At 41.4% G+C, this 20,076-nt stretch overlaps 1 protein-coding gene across 1 annotated transcript in view; it reads right to left on the reverse strand.

The window, feature by feature from the left end:
- The window catches only part of septin12 (septin 12), a 72,659-nt gene that overhangs the window by 36,591 nt on the left and 15,992 nt on the right, over positions 1–20,076 (reverse strand). The window contains exon 2 of the mRNA XM_086070036.1: positions 14,103–15,641. Coding sequence (XP_085926162.1) covers positions 14,103–15,641 — 1,539 coding nt within the window. The remainder of the gene's footprint in view (positions 1–14,102; positions 15,642–20,076) is intronic.

A 20,076-nucleotide genomic window follows, 5' to 3' on the forward strand; every position in this document is an offset into this window, starting at 1 on the left:
GAACCCTTATTTGGGCTTGCCCTGGGCTTTGTTAGTGGTTTAAGATGCTTGTATGTTATTGTTTTACATGTCGTGTGGAATCAATGCAGACAGACAGGCAGAAGAGATTTTAGGTTTCTGAAATGTGATAGGACTGTGAGAGGGAAACAACATGTGTTTGATGGTGATCACATTCAGGAAACACATGTGCTGGATGACCCAGTGTTTCCTTGTGTACCACATGTGCTTTTTGAGGAAAGTCACAACCTTTCTGTGTTTTCCTCTTGTAGGCACATTTCTATGATGATGAATCATTTCCCGGGTCTCTACTTATGCAAGAGCAACAAAGACTAAACTCAACAAAGACTCTCCAACACTGAAATCATATAGAACTTAACAAAAACAATAAGGCACTTCATGGCCAAGATTGTTTGTAAAAGAACGGTAACATGATTATTGGGTCAGATAAATGATTAGTTAAGGTTTTCGTATTTGTATTTTCAGCAGTTTGTGTGCTAGTGAAGTGTGCACTTTTGCCACAGCCTGCCTCCAGTCTGTTGCTGCTGATCAAAATCTTAGAATTGAGCGAAATATTTCTGATGGTTAAGAAATTCTGGGTCAAAAACTCAGAAGAGTATGGTAGCATCCGGGCTCCAGACTCACTTTTTTCCCCCAACGGACACACAAGTAGAAAATGTAATTCGACTTGTGTGAATGCTCATACTTCCACAAATTTTTACTATATTGAATTGTGGAGCAGGAGTTTGTCAGCAACAAAACAAATATTCATGAATAACTAAAATAAATAAATAAATAATACATAAATAAATACATTTTAAAAAACGAATCAGTAATGATTATGGATTTAAATTGTTCTTCAAGCCAAAAGTAAACACAAAACAAAGTTACTGCAACAAGGGTTCAAACTCATTCATTCACTTACCCCCCTTCACTGATAAAGCTATTGGCACTGATCACTCCATCATACAATCACAATATGCAATACCCAGGCCAATGTCTTTCTATTGACGAGCTGCCAATGGTCCGCATTTTACATTAAAAGTGTTAGGAATAACCTGATCTGCTTGAAAATTACATACATGTGGCAGATAACACACAAATATCCCATCAAAAGCCACCCATCACCACATCAACATCACTGACTATTCAAGTATAATGAGGGGGAAATCTTTGACAACCATTCACAATGGATGAAAACACACATTTAAAGGTGCATTGTGGAGTTTGTAACAGTTTTACTCGTGACTGCCACCTATGGCCTAAGGTGTAACTGCAGCCTCTGTGCCAACCTTGCGCATCATGCGCGTGCTTTTTTTTTCTTTTCAGTTTCCATCCCAATTGTGTTGCATGCTAGCTAACACAACACTACATGTCAGCAGGGGACGAGCAAGAGGTCACCCTCCACTACTCCACACCTTCAATAAACTGTTCGCCCTGAACACTCCACAGTGAATGGATGATACAATCTAGGGATGGGCAATAAATCGAATTAATTTAATTAATCGTAATTTTGAAAATAGAATTGCTAAATCGTTAAATCAAAATTTGTCTACTGGGTTATTAAAAGCTATTGTTCATATGTTCTGTTACATCCCAATGTTATTGTGATTTGTAATTTTCCACAAGTGGCAGAATGCTGGTTGGGTGGTTTACAAAGACATGTTTACAACAGCTACCAACTACTTAATTGTGACAGTTAAGCACAAACTGTGAATGTTATTTTTATGTTAAAACTGATTCAGAATTAGCATACATTATTGTTGTCTGAACATTTTGCACAGGAATTATTTTAGAATAAATGAAACCTTTAAATAAATGTTGGTTGGGTTTATTCCATTAAAGTCAATTAAAATCGTCCTGAATAACTGAAAAAAATCAAGATTTTATTTTTTGTCCATATTTCCCATCCCTAATACAATCTAATAGGTGCAGTCACAGTTAAAAAGTCAGGGCTCTTTGTACTCATCTGGACATTGGTAGAGCACTGGAGCATTCATGATGTAGAATTTTTTTTAACATTAACATTTTGAACTCTACAATGCACCTTTAAACTTATTAACTGTTCCCACTTAATGTCTAGAAATGACAAGTTGTCACTCCCAATTGAACTACAAAAGAAATGCACTGCAAACGAATTATATATTTTTTTAAGGCTATGTTTTTCTGAAGTTAAACCAAGTTCATAAAGATTAAGAGTCGTTTTAAGGTCAGAGGGTTGATTTGACAAGAGGGAGAAGCATATGCATGCAAACAAACACGCCTACATTTGTGGCGAAGATAAGGCTTATCTTGGGTATTTCCTCAAAGTCAGGACATTTATGACCTTGTTGATGGGCTGAGGTGGAACACAGGTAACTTCTTCCCTTTATCTATTTTACATTCAGATTAATTGAAGTGTAGTTTTCCCAAAGGATGTTCACCCTTAAAATGACATTATAGCAACATGAGCATGCCGCTGATATGTCCAGGGGGCGCCGACGAGGCCAACATTATGCTGTGCTGCAAAAAAGTTGTCGGGGGAACATCAACATGTTGATGACATCATTGATATGTCATCATTGTCTGTGAGAACTGAAGAAGCTGCTCTGGTTCTGTCGACGTCAGACATTAAAATGTTTACACAAGTTAGTCATGGCAGGGATTAATAAGATAACTTTGATGAGATGTGCCTGCGGAGCGGCCATTTCCCAGCTGCAGTCCGTTTCCCAACTCAACAAAGTACGTCAGGAGGCCGGGTGTCCTGTTAATGTCTCTGTGCAGCTTGAAAGCTAGTAGATGACTATTATTAAGCCAAAGTGATTGTCTCACCATCAGGCAGTGGTGTCTCCATTGACTTAGACACTCACACATAAACAAATATGAGCGCACTCCCACGAGAGGCCCTATTAAAGATGAGTCAGGCCCAAAGGCTTTGCTTGCAGGGGTACTTTACTGATGTTACAGTCGCCTGTTGTTGTGGAGTTAAGTACTGTCCTGTGTGGCCCAATAAAATCCGGCATCAACATTAAAGAAAATATTTTTGCCAGGAAGGCCCATTATCACTCAAAAACTGAGTGAAAATCAGGAGTATGAAACTAGCTTGCATTTTCAATGTTAATAATTAGCTTTGGAGAAATCCCTTAATAACTAACTATTCTGGAAATGCCTCTATTTCTTTTGCAATATAATACAATTAATAATAATAATAAATGTCTTTATAAAGCACACTTCAAGCAAATTTTAAAATCAATTAGTAATTGGACTGGCAGCCAATGTAAGGATAACTAGTTCTAGTGAGCAGCTGAATTTTGAACTACTTGCAGTTTTTTCAACGATTTCTTTTACAGCAAGTAAATGATGATTTGCAGTAGTCTAAATTTAACAAAAATTAAAGTATGAATATTTTTCGGTATCTTTATATGACAGAATATACCTAATTTTAGCGATATTACGGAGTTGCAAGTAGCATGAATGCACAAGCTTCTTGATATGGAGTTCAAATTTGAGTTCAGTGTCAAATATCACTCCAAGATTTTGGTAGGGGGGTCTAATGTTAGAAGCAAGACATCTAGTAATGCACCTAATATTCGGCCACCGAAAATATTCGTACGAAAATGGCAATTTGCATTTTCGGCATTCGGCCGAAATAAAATTCAAGCCGAAAGAATATGGCCGAAAGTGGATGTTGTGGTGACGCAAGCAAAAAAAAAAAAAAAAAAAAAAACCGCTGCAAGCAAGTGTCTGTTTGAATTAAACACCCAACACGGGAGTGAGTGTCCGCCTTGCCGTTCGCTGGCGTTTGAGTACCGACAGCTTCATTGTGCACACCAGAGAAGGAGAGGGTCGCTTGGTAAACTATGTAAAAAAATAGAGCGCTGCTGAGTACTGCACTACAGGTGAGCCACTCTTTCTCCTGCAGCGCCTTCCTTTTTTGCTTTGATGAGAGCCCCTTGAGCCCTTTCTACTTTTTCACTTGCATTCTGGTGGCCGTGCTAAATACTTTAGCTAATGTTAGCACTATTGCTATCAACAGTTTTAAACAAGTAAACACTTACCGCTATCTCCGGGTGACTACAGATCTGTACAGGATGCCATGTGTGACTTTGCAGTCCGTTTTCAAAGCCGATTGGCTGGTGCGAAGAAATGTTTGTTTTTTTACGTTGGTGAATATGTGAATGTGCCGATTTTAAGTGCGCCGCACCGTTCCGCTCCAAATAGCCTACAAATGTGTCATCCGCACCGCACGCATCCGTGCCCGCCAGTGCGAAGTACTGTACATTGACTATAAAGTGCAATTGCACCGCCAGAAAATGCGGTGTTTCGGTGTTTCGGTTTTCGGCCAAGCATTTCTCATTTTCGGTTTTGGCCCAAAAATTTCATTTCGGTGCATCCCTAAAGACATCCATGTGATTATTGTAATTTATCGAACACCATCTTCAAAGATGCCCTAGGTGGGAATCAGCAAAGGAACCGGACACAATTTTAAATGGTGTCATCACTTATAATGTCCAAAAACGGTAATCCATCGACACCAAAATTTTGACCACTTCAACCTTTGAAAATATCATATAATAATAAGCGTCTCCATGGCTCACTTGTGAACAGCTTACCTCCAGTTTCTTTCATCATCAAGCCAATCAAATATTAATCAATAATCGCCTCAATATGTTCGATTTTGTGGAGGTGAAAATAGTTTTTCGTCAAGCAGTCCCCACCCATGAATAATATGCGTTACAACTTGTGCTGAAAATTGTCACTAAAACAGTACTTGTTAAATAGGGGGCGGGCCTGATACAATGCCAGGTGTGGGCGTGTGTGACCTCAGAGTATGTTTTTTCCCCGTAGGCTACTAGAATAAAGTCTAATTGCACATCCACTACAGTATGTACCAGTGGCGCTCTCATTGTCAGTGAGTGCGCAAGGAGTAATTATATGGAGGTAGATTTGGTGCAAAAGTAACTTGCACAATAAAAACTTGTACTTGTGCAAGGAAAATGCGAGAATTTGTAGTTGTAGAAAAAAACATTAGAAGTCGCCACTCGGTGTCAAAAGTGTTTTTGCTGTTAACGTACGGACACATGATTTTTGCACCAAATATCTTGCTAAAAAAATGGGCAAAACAGATTTGTACTTGTAGAGATAGCTGATTTGTAGTCATGGACTTAGAAGGTTAAGCTTTGGGTGCAAAGGGCCATTGAGACCAAAGGGCTGTACCTCATTGGGCCATTTGGACGTCTGTCAAGAGTCGCCGCTTGAAGAAAAGTTATTTTGGTCCTCAGTGTGGAAAGGTATGTATTGTTACATTATTCAACCACCATTATTATAGTACTTGAGTCATAAGTAAGACTTGAGTACTTCAGTATGAAAACAAATGCCAGCTATAGTTTGCCTAACTATGCGATGCTCATTATGAAAACATTTTGGCTAATCAGCGCATAAACTATGGCATTTGTAAGAATAATGGTGGTCAAATAATGTAACAATACACACCTTGCTACACCGAGCACCAAAATAGACTTTTCTTCAAGCGGCGGTCTTGAAGCACTGCACTAAAACCACGTTAAATTACTACTGAATTTTAAAGGAGGTGAATTTTAGCACTGACATCCTTTTTACATACAAAAATATTACATACACTCATACAGTATTGTAAATGCCAATGTTAAGTCCGTTTAAATACACACAGTTCAAACAGTTCAAAAATCGCTTGATCTGCAAATGATAAATAATCAATCTCATCTTAAGTCCTACAATTTGGAAATTAACCAAAAATTTCCAGAAAATATGCTGCCGTACATTGGTGCGTTGAATCCTATCGCATGTGATTGGGGCGAAAGGCAGGGGTCACCCTGGACTCATCGCCAGTCAACAGCAGCTCACATATAGCAACGAGACGATGTGTTGGCAAGCTGGCTGGGACCGAGAACACAGACTTATACACACACGTACACACTGCACACAATGCAACACACAATTTTACTAGCAATGCCTTTAGTCAGCTACTCCTTCAGATGTGTTGGAGACGAGGCAGGCGCCGCGATCCACCAAATTGTTATCTCTTGGACAGGTTGCAGCTATTAAGTGAATTTGGTTGCTCTGTACTTATGACACGTGCAACAGTCACACTCAGAACATGTAAACTTCACAAATGCGGGCTCAGGCCGTTTTGAAACTTGAAACCAGAACTCTCGACTTAGTGGAGGAACTCTTAAATGGTAGCCTAACCACTAGTCCACCATGCCACCAGCAAGAAAAAAAAGTGCAAAAGGAAAATATTTAATGTATAATTGATGCATACATGCACAGGCTGACAGTTGACTATCCCCTCCACCATTTAGGTCAGAGGTAATAATAGGGGGTCGTGGGGCTTTCGTGGTTGACACAACTCTACATCATCGTGTGGACATCGGGGGCAATGCCTCTGGATTGGCAGACCGGGGTGGTGGTCCCCCTTTTTTAAGAAGGGGAACCGGAGGGTGTGTTCCAACTATAGAGGGATCACACTCCTCAGCCTCCCTGGTAAGGTCTATTCAGGGGTGCTGGAGAGGAGGGTCAGTTGGAAAGTCGAATCTCGGATTCAGGAGGAACAGTGTAGTTTTCGTCCCGGCCATGGAACAGTGGACCAGCTCTACACCCTCGACAGGATCCTTGAGGGTGCATGGGAGTTTGCCCAACCAGTCTACATGTGTTTTGTAGATTTGGAGAAGGCATTCGATCGTGTCCCTCGGGGAGCCCTGTGGGGGGTGCTTCGGGAGAACGGGGTACCAAGCCCCTTGATACGGGTTGTTCGGTCCCTGTACGACCGGTGTCAGAGTTTGGTCCGCATTGCCGGCAGTAAGTCGAATTTGTTTCCAGTGAGGGTTGGACTCCGCCAGGGCTGCCCTTTATCACCGATTCTGTTCATAACTTTTATGGACAGAATTTTTAGACGCAACAGTGGCATTGAGGGGGTGGCCTCCGCATTGTATCTCTGCTTTTTAGAGATGATGTAGGTGCTGTTGGCTGCCGAGTGTGAAGCGGTTGGGATGAAGATCAGCACCTCCAAATCCGAGACATGGTCCTCAGTCGGAAAAGGCTGGCGTGCCATCTCCGGGTCGGGGATGAGATCCTGCCCCAAGTAAAGGAGTTCAAGTATCTTGGGGTCTTGTTCACGAGTAAGGGCAGGATGGAGCGGGAGATCGACAGGCGGATCGGTGCAGCGTCTGCAGTAATGCGGACGCTGTATCAGTCCGTTGTGGTGAAGAAGGAGCTGAGTCGGAGGGCGAAGCTCTCAATTTACCGGTCGATCTACGTTTCTACCCTCACCTATGGTTAGGAGCTGTGAGTCGTGACCGAAAGAACAAGATCACGGATACAAGCGGCCGAAATGTGTTTCCTCCGCAGGGTGTCCCGGCTCTCCCTTAGAGATAGGGTTAGAAGCATGGTCATCCGGGAGGGACTCGGAGTTGAGCCGCTGCTCCTCCGCGTTGAGATGAGCCAGTTGAGATGGCTCAGGCATCTGGTTCGGATGCATCCTGGACGCCTCCCTGGAGAGGTGTTCCAGGCATGTCCCACCGGCGGGAGGCCCCGGGGACGACCCAGGACACGCTGGAGAGACTATGTCTCTCGGCTGGCCTGGGAACGCCTTGGGATCCCCTGCTAAAGCTGCTGCCCCCGCGACTCTACCTCGGATAAGCGGCAGAAGATGGATGGATACTAATAGAATCACAGGAACAGGGACATAAATCATCAATTTTTACTCTCTTTAAAACATGCACTGTGCATTGCCATGGATACTCAAGTCATGTAATAATGCCAACCTGTAAATATTACTCCCCTTGCGGTATAAGAGAAAGGAATTTAATATCTCATCATTGTTTTCTATCCTTTCACTTTCCCTCCCTCGTTGTCTCTCATCCACAACACTCTCCATCTCTCATCTACCTTCCTCTTTATCCCTCTGTCTGTCTTGCATTAGAGGGATTAGACATGAATGTGAGGGCTCCCTAGGGCCAAAGACCACATTACAAGGAATTGCTGATGCACATCATGGGAATGACATTGTCTTGAATCTCCTTGGATAAGGGATAATTGTTTTTAATAAAGCCAGATATGTAGGTTAGGGTGGAGTTCGCGTAAAAAAATACAGACAGGAGATGAAGAGTATCAGTGATGTGACATAAATAGACTTGCACATATGTGGCAACTACAGAGGAATATAGCTGATGAGCCACAAAAACATTGTGATCTGTAGTGAGAGCAGGGAACAGGTGGAGGAGAAGCTAGAGGCGGGGAGGTTTGGCCTGGAAAGGAGGGGAATGAAGATTAGCCGTAGCAAGACGGTGTATCTGTGTGTGAATGGGAGGGACCCAAGTGGAAGAGTGAGGTTACAGGGAGAAGAGACCAAGAAGGTGGAAGAGTTGAAGTCATTAGGGTCAACAGTCCAGAGCAATGGGAAAAGTGTGAAAAAGAAGTGAAGAAGCGTGTGCGTGCAGGCATCCTGGAACGGGTGGAGAAAAGTGTCGGGTGTGATGTGTGATAGAACAGTTTCAGCTAAAATGAAAGGAAAGGTTTATAAAACTGGTGAGACCAGCGATGTTGCTTGGTCTGGAGACAGTGCCGCTGAGGAAAAGACAGGAGGCAAAACTGGAGGTGGCAGAGATGAAGATGCTGAGGTTTTCTTTGGGAGTGACCGGGATGGATATAATCAGGAATGAGTACATCAGAGGGCAGCACACGTCAGAAGCGTTGGAGATAAAGTCAGAGAGGCCAGACTGAGATGGTTTGGACAAGTCCAGAGGAGAGATAGTGAGTATATTGGCAGAAGGATGCTGAGTTTCCAAATGTCAGGCAGGAGTTCTAGAGGAAGACCAAAGAGGAGGTTTATGGATGTAGTTAAAGTAGGACATGATTCGCTGTGGCGACCCCTTAAAGGAAAATCCAAAAGGAAAAGAAGAAGAAGAAGTATTACTGGTCCCTATGCTTAAGCTTGTAACAAAATAACTGTGTGGCATGAGTGTGAAAGGAGCCCTTATGTATACAATCAGGAACACCCTAATTAGCCCAGTTAAACTGGGCCACAGATGGGAGAAAGCTAGGTTGCCCATGTGGGTTTTAACTAGGGCCCACCTTGAGCCCATCTGTGGTTGCCCACATGGGGCCACCATGGAACCCCCAGACAAAATTAACAGTTGGGCAGCCCAGATGTGACCCATTCACCAGCCCATATCCAACCCACATGGGCCCCACATGGGCCCCACATGGGTGTGTTGGCAGGGAGTAAACACGGGATATGGATTTTGTAATCCAATCCTATGCAGAATTCGAACTAAATGCTGTTGGGTATTTCAGAATCCCAAGGTAGAGATTAACATAGTTTTGATGCTAAAGATCAGGATTATCCTAATCATACTGGAAGGGTGGCTCAAGCAAGGATTCAAGATGGAATCAGGATTATAATAGATTTGGATTTGTCATTATAGTTAGTTTTTAATTAATGTCAGCTATTGTTTTTCAAATTCAGTTAGTTTTAAATAGGTTTTAGTTTTGTTTTTGCATATACCGGTAGTTATATATATATATATATATATATATATATATATATATATATAAATATTATATATATATATATATATATATATATATATATATATATATATATATATATATTTGTCAGGTGTGAGATTTTAAAAAAGTGCTCACAAGTAAAAAAAGAAAATAGAATTTAAAAAATCATAAATTATTATTTGAAAAAAGTAAAGTGCAATAAGTGCAGTGCATAAGACACCTTCTAAGGTTAAATGCATCACAGTATACAGTAAAACCATTCATGAGCAAAGAGCAGACTGAAAAAGCACCATAACGGAGGGCTGTTGGCAATAGGAGCCGTGAGCAGCCCGAAGCCGCAGAGAAAGTCGTGCAAGGACCGCCCAGCCCCAGGCCCATGGAGGAGATATGACCATAGGAAGGCTGAGGTCGAGTCCACCCCTCCAACTCACAGAGACTGGGCTAGGTTTTAGGCAGCACCCTCTGCAATAGTTATTTTCTTACGAAATAGACAAATAGAACAGATGTATTTTTTCAATATTGGTTCGGTCTGTTACACGTCGGAAAAAAGGCACAAAGTTTGATCTTTTTTTTCCAAAGTAAAAACAGATGTTCGCAAAAGTCTTATTTTGATTAAACACAAATTATCTGTCTGCTTTCTAGAAAGGACTACATAAATCAGAGAAAATATACTGTTAGGGAACTGAAATAAGAAGATTGAGACCATTTTAAGTTAAAGAAACAGTTATCAAAACCATTGTTGATTAATTTGATAATCAATTCATTAGGACATTCCAGTAATAAAGAAATTACTATTACGTTTCTGGTTAATGGTTACATAGGGCAGTGCTTCTCAACCCTGGTCCTCGGGGCACACTATCCAGTCTGTTTTCCATGTCTCCCAATTCCAATGCTGGTGAGGATCAGGCTTCTCCAGAGATTGCTGATGAGCTGTCATTGGAATCAGTTGCGTTGGGAATAGGGAGACATGGAAAATAGGCTGGATAGTGTGCCCCAAGGACCAGGGTTGAGAAACACTGACCTACGGTAACCCTTGGATTATGGAGGGTTCTTGAAACGTTTTCTTCACTGTAAGGGGTCTTTGGACCCCTGTACTAATACGTATAAAATTCAAGGTTTTATATTGTGAAGGTTTACTGACAAAGAGCATCAACTAATGTCAAGTCCTTAAAAATCTGTAACACACCAGCTGCTGATGATGCAGTGATTTACTGCTCTCCCATACAGGTGAAGTATGACCTTCTCACGCCTTGCTCATACCTATGAATTACAACCCACAGTGAATCATTCCTCCTGACATTTCTTATGTTTTTCTCCCTCATTTTGAAGCGCAAGTTACATTTTGAAGAGCTGCGTGGCATGTGCGCTCTTATAAGGACAGTTTTACAAAGAAAATCTTTCTTTTGGTAGTTTTCATGTTTTTATAGCAATAGAACCGAACCTGTGGGCCTTGAAAAATCAGTCAAAATCCACTAAAACAGCAGGGAGCAAAGAGGCCTGCTTCCGTGAAAATGGCTAGGAGTGAATGAGTTAAATTGGTTGTTGATACAAAACTAATATTATCAAACTTTTTTGGAGCAGCAGTATCTGCCCCACCTGAGCTGACACAGACTCTGGAGCCGAGCCTGACAGGGGAATTTCATACGAGTCTGAATGGGAAAAAAGCCATGACAGAATATGAAAAACATGAGGGACCACATCAGAATGTGATTGGCCGGGAGGGAACAAGCAAACATCTGTAACAGGCCGTAGGCCGAACCATAGTGCACTTTTTCAGCCTCAGGGACTCAGCAGAAACTGTGAGAAATCTTAGAAAGACTTCAATATGGAGGGGAAAAATGGCCAAAATCCCATTGTTTACCTTCTCTGTATATGCCTTGACCAGCAAGTACAGTGGCTTTTATGGGAAAAAGTACCGGTAATGGCTCATGGTTTAGAATTTTATAGCCACAGCTTCGGTCAGCCACTTCAACAATATAGGCACGGAACATGACCCACTCGGGTCCAATGTTGCCTGCCTCCAAGACGAGTTCTGCCAGAGGTGGGATCTTTTGAAACTCCCTAGACATTCCCAGCAGACCCTTCCAATACTGTACGTTTGGGCCTGACCCCCACCATCAGAGCCAACATAGCACCTGGAGGTGATCAGCTGACAGGTCCACCCCATTCTTCACCCGAGTGTCCAAGCAAGTCTGATGACACAATCACAATGTTGATTATCCAAGTGTAGCCAAGAGCGTCCTGGTGCCAAGTGCACATATGGACACCCTTATGGGTGAACATGGTGTTCGTTAAGGACAAACTGTGACGAGCACAGAAGTCTGTGGGGGTTTAGAGGGTCTTGCGCCATTGTGGAATCATGATGAGGCCACATTGTGTTTGGCAGACATTGTAGCCTTGCAGTCATTGTTTTTTTAAATACCGGTAAGCAGATGTTTTAGAAGTGTAAAACATGTTTTGATGGGCACTCAGATTTTAAATGACATTAAGATTATTGAAGTTGTGTTATGAAATGGTGTTGAGTGCATCATCTTGAGATATGTGTGGACAGGTTCATTGAATTGGCTAATAATATCCCAAAACACATACAGCACAAAAGTCTGATTTTTAACCAACTGGTTCAAGATTTGTTTTCATTCTTTGTGCGTTTGCTTTTCCTCTGTGTGTTGCGTTAAGAGCAGAGGAAAAGAGAAGAGGAAAGGGCCCCTTTTTTGTTTTGATGTTTTTTATGGAAACAAACCATCTAAGTAAAGTACTAATAATAGCAAAACAATAATTCACAGTGTGGTCCATTACGAAGCATTTGTCTGTTATTTACGGTCTGAATAGCAATGAAAGCATTTGCTGATGAAAGTGGTGCCTAAGTTAAGTGCACAATGCAGTAATGTTGTGTAAAAATTACAACAACATACGTTTCCAACCAAAAGGAGACTCCCATTGTTAGACTAAATATAAGTATGCAAAGGGCAGTTCAACTGTTGGTACTCTCTTGACAGGACATGACCAATCAAAACAACACTCACATCCAAAGTAAGCAATCCACAACATATACTGTACATTTGTGAAGTCTGTACACCCCAAAATCATCTGGCCAATGACATGTTGGGTAAAATATTTGCCAAATTCAACTTCTTAAAAATAAAATGGTTCTATTGATGTTTGATGTTTCATTTGAATTAGGCAAAGTAAGCTGTTTCTTCTGGATGAACTCAAACCATAACATTTCATTTCAAGTCTTCGAACTTCACAGGAGTTCATTTTTCTTCTTTTTTTTGTACAAAAAAACTATTTAGAGTAAACCAACTTGCATGTTTTTGATATGTGAAAGTCTGCTAGATAACACAGAGAAAAGCCACACAAGCACACAGAGAACATGCAAACCCCACTTGGAAAGATCAGAGATTCTGAGTTCATCAGCATCAAGAATTGCTTAATGTACTGCATATCTGTGATGAGGAGGATGAAATAATCCTGCTTTATATACCAATTTTCATGTCTCTTCCATCTCCGAGGAATTTATATCATTCTCTGATGAGTTTGAAGTAGAGGGAAGGGGAAACTCCAGACAGGTGCCTTTAAACACATGCATCCTGTTTGTCAAGCCACCCAGCCATGTTTTGGAATCCTTCCTAGTCTGTCACGTAAACATGCAACGTGTCTCATCGGTTTAAATATAAGGAAAAAAAACAAGAAACTAATGTCTCATATCTGCTAAAGGGCAAGTCAGATGAGGTATTGTATATTCATCAAGTCATGTTTAACAGCCAGCTAGATGGTTTACAACCTAATATTTCTTCCCAAGATGTATTAGTTTGATGGCTCGTCAACTTTGTGGCAACTTGACAAGTGGTGAACTTTAGACACAATTGTTCACTTGTGCTCACTTTGTTATCAGAGGGAAGCGGAAGCCCAAGGCAAGGAGGTTGTGAAATTAGAATACCTTTAGCTGTTAAAAAATATCATTCATGCTGAAAGAGAAAGACACAATGCCAAAACTGTGTTTGTGTGCGGTCTGAATAAAAATCTTATATCAGAAAACAGCCACCTGGTGGTGACTTAGGCCTTGTCAACAAACACTGAAATACAAATGTTGTAAGTGTATAACTGAGTGTGGTTCTGTGTGGTTCTATACAGTACTACAGCTCAGTAGAGAAGGAAACCATTACAATGGGTGTGGTAACCAACTCATCTGCTAACCGTGTCTTGTTTTCCTTAGCTGACATGAGGGAAGTCCCCTGTCATCATTTGTTAAACAGACCTTATTACTCACACCCAGCCACCCACTCACACAAAAACAAACACACATGCAGATAGAGATGCTACAACTGTGAAGTGTATGTGTATGGGTGTTTAAGTGGAGGATTTAGTGTAAGGTTTTTATGCAGTTCAGCTTTCACAACTCTCTTACTCTTGAGTAGTTTGATTTCAAAGTACCAGAATGGAAGAAAAAGTTTAGTACCAAGCTCCCAAAATTTGTATACAGTACGTATTCATTAAAATTCCAGACACAAAAGCAATTCCTTATAATTAGTGAAGCTAAAAAGCTAAGCATATTTGTATTATTATATCATTCTTACCTTTGTTTTTCTTTTTGCCGAGATCCCTTATTGGTATAAGCGTGGTCTCTGCAGGACAGCTCAGTTCAGAAGACAGTGTTTCATTGCTTGGAACTGCAGGAGGTTGGGTGACAGTTGCTTGGGTTGTAACGGCGATGACAGGCCGTGAGAAGGAGGCAATTCTTTGCAAAATTGACCCTACACTATCTGCGACATCACTGGGACGGTGTTCCAAGGAGCCAGTTGCTCTCGGGCTGGAAGGACTAGAGGAGTTGGGAGGGACAGGTTTCACTTGAAGAGCTTGAGGCCTAGAAAGGGTTCCCAACTGCGAAGTCTGGGCTGGAGATAGCAGCACTGGTGAGCGGCTCACATGTGGAACAGGGATAGAGGAATGACTTGAGAAGGGCAAAATGGGATGGTGAAGGGAAAGAGATGGGGCATCGGAAGAACTATCAAGGCTGCTGAGGGAAGCTGATGGGCTTGCCAAAGTGGATGGGGAGTTGGCGTGATGTTGAAGACTCCCTGTGCCCCTTGGAGGAGGCTTAGGAGGGTTGGAGTTGATGGGTCGCCTGTGAACTCTAGCTGGGGACGTAACGGAGGTGTTGTTAACTAAGCTATCTAGGTCCAAGGGAAATTTACTGAGACGTGGCGTCTCTTTAGCTTTGGGCTGGATAGTCTGGGGGCCTGAATAACGATGATTGTTGGGGCTACAGCTACCCTCAACTTCATGGGAATTGGCATTTTGAAGCATGCCATTCCAGGTAGCATTAGTATTAGTATTTCTCAAGCCAGGAGAAACCTGGTCTCGATTTCTTTGTACACCTAGCACGCTACCTCCTCCATCACAGATTTGAATATCAAGGCTGGGAATGGAGCCATGATTAATCCCCTGAGGATCTGGGGCCCCCAATGACAATCCTACCCCTTGACCCAATGCTGAGTGGAAAACAGTCCCATGAGAGGAGAACTTCTTTATGTTGTGGTTGTTTCCCAATTTAACACCTGCTTGTAGCTGCTGTTGTGAGAGCTGGGGCTGGATTTGGTGGTACTCACTCTGGGGTGGTGGACCCGGATATGATGTCAGCTTGGTTGGATGAAGTGAGCCTCCACCAACTCCAGAGTACTCAAGGCTGGAAGTGGAGCTATGAAGGCTGTCATTGTCACTTCCTGGACCACGCAACATGGAGAACCCATTGTTGGGGTTCACCCTGCTTTGAAAGGATGCTGCTCGAGTCACAGAGGCGTTGTTGTTTTTGCTAACGGCTGGTTTGTTCATGGTTCCCCGATTGAAGGACAGACTGCTGACCACTGTGCGCGATCTAAGGACTGGGCTCAGATTGGAACTCCGGCTGGTATGGGTGTGGTACCCTACAGAGCCCAGCTTGTTGATGTTGTTGAAAGATGAAGCAGGAGATTGTCCTCCTCCCCTATCCTCACTGGCTTTGTTCTGGCTGTGAAAGAAATGGGACGGCAAAGGAGAGACTGGGGAGGATGCAGTGGATGTCGAGGAGAGGGATGGTATGTCATCCACATCTTCAATGTCAAAGGATCTCTTCAAGGCTGCAAGTAGAAAAAAAGTAGAATTTGTTAGTAACGGAAAGAATGGAATGGTAATGGAAGACTCTAGACTTAAACATAAAAGTGGATTTATGTCTTTGGGTTTTAGAGGGATAAGAGTTTTTTTATTACATTAACTTCCTTCGCATTTAAAGAAGGAAGATAAGGATCGGATTGGTTGCTTCAAACTTCACGTAGATCCAATAAAGTACAGAAACATTGATACTGCAGTCCGAACCCCCAATCGGTAATAGTTGTTTGCAACTTTTGTGAACCATCTATTCCAATAAGCCATTTCTAAATTTGCATTCTTGTCTGTTCTTACGTCCTTGTCACAGCCCAAATATTGTTCCAATTGAAAGTACGAGTAAACAAAGAATGCACAGAATACCCGAGTGTTGTTGTTTTTTTAATGTCATGTTCTCAAGAAAAAACTTTCTTGAGTACATTGTCAAAAAGATCGTACTTGGTGAGTTTACAAGACCATACTCCGCGTTCTTCACATTGAGAAGCGGCTAATTCTATTGTTACTACTCCTTGCTTCCTGTATCAGACTTTGTTATTCTTAATCAAGACTTTGGAAATATGTTGATTTTAGTTGGTTTCTTATTACTAAATGGAAGGAACGAAGATAATCTACAAGTTTAAGGGCAATGCTTATAAACCGTTATTCCGGATTCTTGAATTTCAACTTGAAAAATAGAAATGAAATATGAATCCATGCTTGAGGTTTGAATCTTTGACGTTCCACCAACACATACTTCAAATTTAAACTGCAATAGATATACTGTATGTACTGAACCTTTGTCCTTGCTCATATTATTATATTTAATTTCCTCTGCTTTCTCTCACTTTTGTTCATGTTTGTCAGGTCTGAATGATCTTTGACACTTGCCTTTGTATGGCAATGGTGTCCCTTTCCTCTGTTGAACACAAACACTCTTCCTTCGTACCGCAAACACAAAGGCGGAATTGAGGACGGGGCTTAAGTCTTTGTGGGGTTTTGTGTTACCAATACCCACCGACTGCAACACGACGCAATGATTGCATGGGTGGTTAGCTCAAACGTTGTGTAAGATTTTACAGCAAGTTCAAGTGATTCTTATCTCTATCTTACGAATATTTACAGCTTAAAGCCCCTTGGAAATATCAATCTTACTTAAGCCTTGGAAAAGCATTAGTAGCCCTTCCTGAGTCTGTATTTCTTCAATTTTGTATTAATTGTATTGCATATACATTTCTATTTTTGAATGCTTCATTGTTGACTTCTGCTTACTTGTTTTCCTTGCCTGCTTGCTCTGAACTAAAGAACGATTGAGTTTTAATTTCTTTGCATTTGTCCACATATACATAGTATTCACATGACGTCACCGACCCCCACCTATCAACCCCGCAGCCATTTGGTGGGTCAAACAATTGTGTGGCAAACAATTGCGGCCAGCAAGACAACGCAAATGCTGAGGAGCGCTTGTGTTGATTTTACTTTTAGTTACTTATATTCATTATAATTACTTATATATTACTATATTCATTATAGTTACTTATATTCATTATAATTATTTTTGTTCAGTCATTCCGGATTTTCCCAAACCGCTTCACAATGGTGCACACATGTGCCGTTCACTGGTGCAAAGTTGGGGAAACAAAGATGTGAAATGAAATTTCTAAATAGTGTTCACATGCCGTCATTTGCCCCACATTGTGTGCCGGTCCATGGAATGTTAAATGGGAACGGACAACGAAGTGTCCGGAATTGCAAAGATACATCAAAAGGATTTCCAACTGACAAAGTCTACCAAAGTGTGTTCTGATCAATTTGATTAAGGTAAGTATCATTGTAAGAGTGTAAAAATGCTTTTACCATAATGCGCTCGTGATATATGTGAGCCACTAGCTGTAGCTAGCTCTGGCTAAAAATAGATCTGGTGGTCAAGATGTTTGATTTTTAGATATCTCCAAATACCCTTCTTAAGGTCTCTAGTTTCCTTTCCCAGTAGCCCAAAAGTTAAAATAGTTAAAGTGTATAAAAATAAGTGATGAATCAACAATGTTGTTGTTGTTGTTGTTTTTGTTTTTGTCTGGGAACTAGCGACATGATTTGAAAATAACCAGAGATTCTTCACCTCAAATTCACAATTGCTAAATGCACATAGCAACCAATAAAAGCTGAAAATACAGACGACGCAAGAATGTCCATGTTTTGAGAGCCTTCCTACCTCAGCATACGTTGCCATTTAGTCCTGTCCGAGCACTATACTGCAAATGTTTGTAATCCAATCGATTCCACTAATCAAACGTGTCAACGTGTACCGTTGCAAAGAGTGTTGAACTAAATCTTCTGCATACGTCTTGCTTACACAAGTAACGTTAGAGGAAGCTGGGGGTGACATTCGTCAATAATAAAAGAACATTCGGTGCAAACACGATACAAACAGAACTGAGTCCGCTGGGAAATTGCCCCAAAATGAGGGGTGGGCTCGCGATCCTGTGACGTCAGTGAATACCATGTAGGCTATAATCAACAATATTATAAATGAAATGATCCTTGTTTACACAATGCTGAAAACACTTCCATTTGTAAGCCACGCATGAGAGTCAACAGCATATTTTTAATATCCAGTATGTATTTTGTACAAAATCTTTTCTGTTTACAGTAAATGTACAATTTACTACAGAAGTTCATTTTTTTAGCTACTCGCAAATGCCGCATGTCTTTGTTTCAATGTTCAGAGGGAACAATGATTTTTTTTTAAACTTCCACTTTCAGACATGTTTAAAAAATACAGACAAAGCAGGGCATTTACACTTTAGAAGACTAAGCCTAGAGAGCCAAACTGTAACTACATGACCCTTCATATATAATTAGGACTCAAAGAGTCTCTATATGTTGCATGACCGGACCGGTGATCTCTCAGTGCCACACAGACCCACTCATTGACTTAAGGCGTTTATTGACAGTTTGTTAATGTTACTTACTGAGTGAATTTAATGAATGAGCTTTTCATCAGTGTGAACTGACTGCATTTTTTTTTTTTTTAATTTGCTAAATGTTTAGAGAACTAGTGCAAGTCTTTGTTTTTAAAAACTTTCTATTTGGAAAAAAACAAACACCTAACACTAAGCACTTTTTGATTCCGTGAGGTAAATATTTCTGCAGCACTTCTGTGGCTTAAGTATGTGGTCTATTTAAAAGCTGCCATTGTTTTCAATCAGTGTTTTGCGCTGAGACTCACTTCCTGTTGCCTTCAAGTGGCTCCAGACCTGAGTCCTTATCATCCCTTGTCGGCTGACGGAAGTCATACTATGGTAGCTGTAAAACCGGCCTTATGTAGTGTAAAATAATTGCTTGTGCTGCATATTTGAGTTATATAAGAACATTTCTTCATTGACTTCATTGACATCTAATTAACTGCGCCCAAAAGAGGCTGTGTGTTGGTGAGTGTTGGTGGAGTCGGTCAAAGATGATTAGTCAGAAACATTGACTGAATTCTTCAATGTGAAAATAAACTTGATTAGAACTTGTAGATACTTATAAACATTTTGTCGCATCAGTTTCTTCTTCCGCCATGATTACCAATTTTAAGGAATGAAAGAAGTTTTTGGTGAAGGTTATCAAGTTGGCTGTGTTCACAGTCACAACAGCGCAAAAATACTTGGTTTTAACTGTTTTTAAACATTGTCTAGCTTGCCTCCATGCAAAGTTTGACATCTCGGCGCTCAATAAATGCACCCAGCGTGAGCAGTTGCAGGTTTTCTCTGGTATTTGGAGATAGAGAATAAGACTCACGTGATTAAAAAGAAGTGCACATATAATGATTGGTTGTGTTTTAGCTTCATTCAAACACATACAGTCCAATTTTAGTTCCTTCCTGTGAAGACTCATGGCCTTGGAAGGCCCCAGGCAGGCTGGGAGGTGTGTGTGTGTGTGTGTGTGTGTGTGCGTGCGTGCGTGCGTGCGTGTGTGTGTGTGTGTGTGTGTGTGTGTGTGTGTGTGTGTGTGTGTGTGTGTGTGTGTGTGTGTGTGTGTGTGTGTGTGTGTGTGTGTGCTTGCGTGCGTGTGTGTGTGTAGACTTGGCTGAAGCTACAAGTGTGAACCTGTCCTCTGTACAAAAGATAAAGAGTCCTGGTATCAGGTAATTGCTGGCACCCTCCTGGAGACTGGAGAAATAATTACGGTGGCAATTGTGAATCAGGTCTCTGCTTTGCTGCATGTGTGTGTGTGTGTGTGTATGTGTATGTGCATGCGCACAGACACGTGCACTCTACCTACCCTAGGTTCTACTCTCTCTTTTCTCACAGTTGTGCCATCTTGTCCTCTTAACAATAGACCATCAATCTGTTACAAACAGATCATCAAACTCGATGTCCACACATGCTCCCAATCTAGCATTTATGTTGTATCATTGCAATTGGAGGGATTTTGACTTATGATTAAGAC

Source organism: Leptonotus elevatus, chromosome 1, assembly GCF_054856555.1.
Source record: "Leptonotus elevatus isolate MCC_2025b chromosome 1, RoL_Lele_1.0, whole genome shotgun sequence".
Lineage (NCBI taxonomy): Eukaryota > Metazoa > Chordata > Actinopteri > Syngnathiformes > Syngnathidae > Leptonotus > Leptonotus elevatus.